This window comes from Acanthaster planci, linkage group LG01, assembly GCF_054643075.1.
Source record: "Acanthaster planci isolate LZ-2023a linkage group LG01, COTS_SCS, whole genome shotgun sequence".
Taxonomy (NCBI): domain Eukaryota; kingdom Metazoa; phylum Echinodermata; class Asteroidea; order Valvatida; family Acanthasteridae; genus Acanthaster; species Acanthaster planci.
This window is the reverse complement of record NC_141777.1, coordinates 8,109,029-8,116,335: the sequence shown is the minus strand read 5'-3', so window position 1 is coordinate 8,116,335 and position 7,307 is coordinate 8,109,029. Positions and strand designations below refer to the sequence as shown.

Below are 7,307 nucleotides of genomic sequence, written 5' to 3'. Positions count from 1 at the left end.
GTGAAGAGGAGAGTATGTCTCCAGGACTGACGGTGTTGACTGCACGAATACTGTCAGCGTTTCACGCAGCCAAAACCCGTGCTCAAATGGAACAAAGGTTTGCTATGGAATTCCATATCGGCTCGTCGTGCGTCGTCCGTCGCCTCTTGCTTTTTGTTGTGTCCCAATTCTGCCATTTTCCAGTTCCATATATTATGGTGTTCTATAGCCGCCAAAATTGCGTCGCATCGCCCCGACGTAATGCGACGCTACGACAACTCTGTCGTGTCGTCTCGGACGACGCGACGCAATTTTGGCGGCTACGGAACACCATAATTGCCCGTTGTCCGTCGCCTGTCTCCCGTCGTAAATTGCAACGCGGATAAGTTTGCCTAAACATATTTGCTGACATTTTCCCCTAAAAAACATTTGGTTGAATTCTCAGAAAGGCGACATTTTCTTGTCAAGTGGCATGGGTAGTCTAGCATGATTGGCATTAATTATGGGACTAGTATATGCTTTGCAGGCGGGATTTGTACTTGCCTTATTGGGAAAGATCCTTAGAAGTGAATGGAATCATCACAGTGTCATTAGTGAAATCCCAGCTTTTGCAGGTCATATGCCACCCTTTTGATCACTGTTTATAAAAACCGACAGAAGCCGAAAAGTTCATCCCGCCCTCCATTGCTTCGAACAATTTGTTAAAAAATTTGTGTGGTGTAAACAACAATTGAAGTGGCAAGCCTAATTTTTGTTTCTACATGCATGGGTGTTTGGGCTATTGAATTAAATTCATGTTTGTTTTGTTTCGTTTTGGGGGGTTTCTACTAAGCCTTAGAACACTACACGGAATCCTGCAACAAAGGAACCTAAGAAGGAATTGTCCAAATGATGAAACATTGCATACCTTCATGTCATGTTTAGAGGTAAGAGTGAATTAAACTGTAACATCCACATTGCGGTATGTGGTATATACCTTACCATATTAGATAGTACGCTTCAGTCTGGTGGAATTCTCTTGAAAATGAAGAAAAACAGAAATAAGAGGTAAACCTTGGAATGGAGTATGATTACAGTGCAAGGAATGTATTATATAAGAACAATATCAATCTTGAGAACGTGTTTCTAAATTTGCACAATGGAACCGAAAAAAAATTTGAAAAACACACCAACCACAAGTAATGTTGGTATTTCTATTGCAATATCCAAACAAAAATTTGACGCACGAAGGGTGACGGACGACGGCAGATATGCAATTCCATAGTTTGTATTCAGGGCTTGTTGATAAAAGATTTGAATAGCCAGCGCTACATATCAAAAGACTTCCCATGGTCCACGACAAAGAGCAATGGAAAGTCGACGACCCATGAAGGCCACAGGTGCATAAGCTCCACTAAAATGGAGAGTATAAAAGCTATGGTGTTCGCTCGATTCCAATCAAGTACAAGTTGTGTGTGGTTTTTCATTGTTTGGATATTCGTTAAAGATGGCGCAGCACGCACAGGTGGTGGTTCAGTTGTCGTTTGTCGCCATTTTAGCGCTCCCATCGGAAGGTAACCCACACGTACAGTTTTCACATTTGGTTCAATTTGTTTCGACATTAAGCATCAATTAACCACTTTTATACTGAATTCCTATTAAAGGATTCATAACAGTTTGGTTAATTGTATTGAAACACATTATGAATCATTTAGAATTCCCTGTTATTCCTTGGTAAATTACGGCTCTCTAGGGTTGTTACGTCATTCAAATAAAGCGTTCTACATGATGAGGGTTTCTCTTTAACAGTGAACTCCAAATTTGCTCACTAAGTGTGTTATTGAGAAAATCTGCTTGTCATGTACCGAAAAAGAATTATCCCTAAAAGACTATTTAAGCAAACATCTAAATTTTAAAACGTCCTGAAAATTTTTGGGCTGGAATGAAATTGATATTTCTTCGTGGGATGACATCACGCTTGTGCTTGTGAATAAGTGAATTTTCTTTGGTGTAAAATCTCACAATTCTCCAAACTACCCACCTAAAAGTGGTAAAATGGTATTTCCCCATGGGGTAATGGGACGCAGAGTGCATTTTCATGGACATGTTGTAAATTACAAAAGTTACAAAAATTACATTAGTTGCACCTTTAACAGATTTTCGACCAGTGATATAACAGAAACCTCGGAAGACCATCACAAGACCTCACGATATCAACACACGACATCTAAATTCAATTTACAACCTTTTCAAATGAACTACGACTTAAGCAGTCCTATGTCACTGTTCACCATGTCACTTGCGACTGGTCTTCTGAATTGCCCCGTTGATGGTCTGGTGATGGTCGCGACTAAAGCACTGTTTCCGACTGGTACATGCCCATATTAGCTGACATCAACCACTGCCCTGGCTACTTCCACAATGGCGTGTACCGCCCGGGGATATCCTGCCCACAAACGGAGAAGGAAAGGCTAGGGTACTTGAATCATTGCTGCAAGACCGTGCTGAATGACCTCATCCTCCTGGAGTGTTGCACCGAGAGAGATTGGAACGAGAGGAACCAGGCTGCCTTCTCGGACAATCCGGATCCTCTGTATTTTAGTGACGGATATTACACCTGCAGGTAACATCTCTCAACCTTGTCTTTCATTTTTATCTTCATTCTTGAAGGCGCACTGATTGAAGTGGATTCCCTCTTTTGTACCTGGTTTAAACTGGGAAGAGGGATATCGAATGATTTGTATCTGTTGAACTGGGTTTCAGAATTAGGTTATTACCCTGGAATTTAGGACAGCGGACACCCGCTTCGCTATGCCAAGAGAAAAACTGTGGATAAGTCACAAGGGCTTAGCTTGAAACCGCGGTCCACATATTTTGTGCATATGAAATACAAATGGAAATACATATGCTTAACGTGTAAGAGCAACTTTAAACCACAAGTGAAAAGTTTCCAGGTTTTTTTCTAAAACTAAACGAACTATGACTTTGCACACACTACACTGGCAAAGTATTGTATACGGCTCTACTTACAGGGTGGATCTGGAATTTCTTGCTGGGGTTGGGAATATTTTTATACGGGGAGAGTGCTTCATGTAGTTTTTGCCGTTAAGCCATTTATCTATGTGTCCTTAACCGCACACCCAAAATAAGACCCCTCCATGGTTTATGCGTGCTTTCACAGGGGTCCTATAAGCTCAACACATGGGCAACTAGAAGGTCCGGAGTTAACTAGTTCACATCATTTTCATTAACTGTTTTCAGCACGCGTATATGCATGTACATTGCTGTTGGCTTAGGCGGGATACTTTTCATTATTTGCTTGGTAACAACCATCGCCTTTGCCGTGCTGTTAACTCGACGACGCAGAGCTCTTATCCTGGCCTCGACATGCGGTAAGATTTACTTTGAGTTTCGCATGACCATTCCCTGGAAACTCCTTATTAATGCCGAAGTCCAGTCCACACAGTGAGCTCATCACGCAAAAGCGAATTCTTGAGAAAATGATGTGGAAAATTGGTTGTTAGTGATGATGCCTGAAATAATGTCTACAGTTTCCCGAAATAGATTTCCAGTAGACCGGCCAAACTTGAGGAAGTTAATTATGGTGTAATGTTGACTAGACACAATTGATTACACACTGATTTGACAAGTGAAGCAGGTATACTCAGTGTTAAAGGCGTCACGTCGTGATTTCGCCCTCCACATCATGCCATGGCGTCATCCTTGCCGTCTTGTGGGCTTTGGTGGCTAAAGGTAGCCATGGTGCGCTGGCTCTTCGATAAACTCCACACTACTGCATGATGGGAGGCCACGGCGGGTTCATCATCATATTGAGTGCATGTACTTTAATGTTACAGGCACTCCACACAGCAGTAATATACGAACTAATCTGGCTTTATTGGTCGCAGGATACAAACGTCCAGAGATTATGTGCATCCTTCGTGTGCGATATGACATCATTTGCAGGTAAACATCTTTATCTTAATTTGTATAAAATTAGTTTGTTTTCAACGACTTACCTCGATGAAATGCCAAAACAGTGTCGTAGAAAATCCAATTTTCCCAGATTGGGGAATGAAATGGTGGAAAATATTATTTATTTTGCATTGCATCATAAACTGCTACTCTTTTAAATTACACAACTCTTATATGACCAAAGCACGGAATAGAAAGTGAAATTGGTATGGAAATCAGTTTGAACTTTGTAGATGCATTGTTGTTCGACACTCTGATCACTCATTTCTTTCCAAATTAACAAAGGTGTCTTAAATTGATTCAGTAAGCATAATCCACAGATAATCAATTCTTTGTTTATTTTATAAGCCCTTTCGATGGGGTTGCTTAATTTAGTGTGGCGTTAACGACCGTGTTGTGTCCATATTTTCTACGCAGCGTTAGAACAGTACAGAGAGTTCTGGGAAGGTTTAATCCTCGACGAAACAGTCCTGATGACGGTCTGGGTAGGCCTAGCATGTCGTTGAAATATTTGGAAGTAAGTGGCAACAAAATGCGTGTACTGTTATTCTTGTTTGAAGATAAATTCTCATTTAAAGAAATCACTTTAAAATGATTATGTCTTTAAAAACTAATAATGATGGGCTAGAGAGTAGACAGAAGTTGACTTGTACATGTCATTTACATAATTTTGTGTCCATGAAAGGGTGGCACTGTTTACCTTGATACTGTTAGCCGTCTGTAGATTGTAGAATATGTGCATGCGGTCAAAATAATATCAAAAACAAATATCTGGAGATATCTTGAAAAACGGAAAGAATACGGACGATTCCCAATAGTGTGCCTCCACGAGTTTGCAACGCACTGGTCAATCATAATGCGCGAAATCTGTCGACCCAATGTTTGTTTCGAAAGGGTCAACAGATTTCGCGCATTGTGATTGGCCTACGTGTTGCAAACTCTTGAAGGCAAAATATTGTGAATCGCCCGTATTACTTTGCCATGCGCTCCAATGATTAAGGAATAAAACTGTCCATCTTTTCCCCTTGAGACGAGTTTAACTATACACTAAGTTGCTTTTTATTGTACAATGTTACTGCAGAAATTTTAATCACTGTCGCTAAATGAAGCTATTTTCTTTCCAGTTGGAGCTTGAAGACGGTTGACAGGACACAGAAACTGGTTGTCCGTGAGTACGTTGAGACACTCGCGACGCCCCGTGGACCTCACATTTCCAGGTATACATACGGTCATTCCTGGTGTTATGTTGCCCAAGTTAAAAGTCTATTTTTTTTCTGAAACGACCCTTCGGCCAAGGCCCATTTGAAGCTTTGTCAGATATGTTATTCTGCTGTATGGCTGCAGGATTAGTTGGAGTCTCATCTCCGACCGTAGATGCTCAGTACGTAGGGCACCAGGAAGACTGCCAGCTATCAGCATCAGTCGGTGCCTTGTCTCCCACGCTCTTTTCCATTTCGAGAGCTTGCCCAACCACGCCCATCGCTGCTGAAAAATTAATTGTTAAGTTACTGATTCAAATTAATTTGGAAACTGATCCCATAAAACACTTTATCATATATGACCATTCTTAATTCAATATTGAAATGTTTCACTGACAGTCAACTAGTTTCGTTCGCACGAAAGTCACGCAACGGCAATTCCATGTTTGTTAATGCATCCAAACAGTGGGGGCGGTTTGAATAACTACCTATAAATGCAAATGTTGCCTGACTACACTATCTTGCATTGTTCTTTCATACACATGGCATTGCTTCGCCTCCGCAGATTTCACTTTTGAAGGTTAGGAGTTCGCCGGAATTCATCCAGGGAGTTGGCGAGATACCGACACAAAATGTTGGCCATGGCCTAATCTGCTCTACTGGCCAAACACGTTTGCTCCAAATACTCCATGCACAAGTGTTGATCCCCGACACACAATGGCTCTTGCCTGCTCTTTGGAGCACACTGGAAATTGGGCGGACAGTACTACAGCCCTATGCCACTACGTGTAGAACAAACCAAGACGTATCACCAGCAAGAGAACACTTTCAAGTGATGCAAGGCACCAATTTGATACATAACTCTACTACATCCGATTTGTCAAAAAGGTATCCAACTGCACGATCTACAAGGTTAGGGAAAACCGTGATGGGAATTCATTCATTTATTAATAGTGATATTGTACGGTGCAGTTCACAAACCCAAATAGCTAAGTGTGAGTCGGATCTGTGGAAGAGGATACCGCGTTACTGCTCTCCTTGCGTAAAGTTCGTTTGGTTGGATGTTTATTAGTAGCGCTGGTAGATTGCAGAATACGGCGAACAGCGCATTGTGGCGCCATATCACATCGTCACATTGACACTGTCCAGCGTTTCGCCAGTAGAAGACGCACAAGCAGACTTGACGGTAGTCAGGGGTATGAGAATTTGTGCCATTGTTTGCAAATGGGCATACAGCGGGGTGACCAAGCCGTGATCAAGACAGCTCCATTATTGGCAAAATACTTGATAATAAGTCAAAATTCGGCGGCACAACACGACTTGGAAAAAGTATACTTCATAAAAACGAACTTTGAAAAATATGGTTCACGATAGGTTTATGGCAACGGAAACTCTCGCTACGTGCTCGCTGGCATTATGCCACAGCTGCTTTAGTTCACGCTGCCCCCCCCGGGAAAAGTTAACGTAACAAGGTTACTCATATGTTAAAAAAGAAAATTTGATCATTACCATGGTATTCTTCGTGAGAATGCATAAATTAGTAAAATTATCTAGAAATGTTTAAAGGAGTCATCCCAAGCTCTGATGTTATGTCTAATGAATGAATATTGATGTTGAAACTGACATGGATCCTGAAGAGATCTCTTATCTCGAACCTTTGTCTGAGAATTGTGTAGTTACTGAAATATCCAAAGTGGATTCTAGGAAAGCAACGGGTAACGACTACATAAGCTGTCGGCTCCTATCGTGGCCATTTCGTTAACAAACATTATTAATAAATCTCTTCATAAAGGTCATGGACGTAATGCATGGAAGAGTGCCAAGGTCTTTCCGCTCCATAAGTCCGGTGATATATCATTTGAATACAGACCAATCTCGGTGTTACCAGTGTTAAGTAAAACTTCAGAACAAGCAGTGTATAATTAACTTTTCCGGTTTATTGGCAATAATAATCTCTTGCATTATAATCAGTCTGGTTTTAGGCCGTTGCATTCGACAACTGCCTTTGCTAAACTTGTAAATTTATTGCTCAAAGAATATTGATGCAGAAAAGCTTACAGGTGTTGCAATTATTGAGCTTAGAAAAGCTTTCTATAAGGTTAACCATGAATTGTTGCTCACTAAGCTTGGTGCGCTTGGGTGTACAAAGTCGTTTTTAAAATGGTTTTAATCCTA

The 7,307-nt window shown here is 41.2% G+C and overlaps 1 protein-coding gene across 2 annotated transcripts; it reads left to right on the top strand.

Annotated features, from left to right (window-relative positions):
• Window positions 1-323: 323 nt before the first annotated feature.
• LOC110979272 (uncharacterized) lies at window positions 324-7,307 on the top strand. Of its 2 annotated transcripts, none has more exons than XM_087139369.1 (7): window positions 324-1,532; window positions 2,347-2,581; window positions 3,220-3,350; window positions 3,867-3,924; window positions 4,351-4,450; window positions 5,058-5,150; window positions 5,713-7,307. In XM_087139369.1, exons 1-6 carry the CDS (start codon window positions 1,466-1,468, stop codon window positions 5,076-5,078), a joined length of 612 nt encoding a protein of 203 aa, XP_086995495.1. In that variant the 5' UTR covers window positions 324-1,465; the 3' UTR covers window positions 5,079-5,150; window positions 5,713-7,307. The 2 variants fall into 2 exon arrangements, with proteins under 2 accessions (XP_086995495.1, XP_022090617.2); XM_022234925.2 differs by having other exon boundaries at window positions 327-1,532; window positions 5,698-7,307.

What these genes read in the sequence shown, in the direction of transcription:
- LOC110979272 (XM_087139369.1), top strand. Translation starts at nt 1,466, where the DNA reads ATGGCGCAGCACGCACAGGTGGTGGTTCAGTTGTCGTTTGTCGCCATT. An exon ending in TTTAGCGCTCCCATCGGAAG is followed by an intron (nt 1,533 to 2,346) that starts GTAACCCACACG and finishes TGCCCATATTAG; the next exon opens with CTGACATCAACCACTGCCCT. An exon ending in TATCCTGGCCTCGACATGCG is followed by an intron (nt 3,351 to 3,866) that starts GTAAGATTTACT and finishes TATTGGTCGCAG; the next exon opens with GATACAAACGTCCAGAGATT.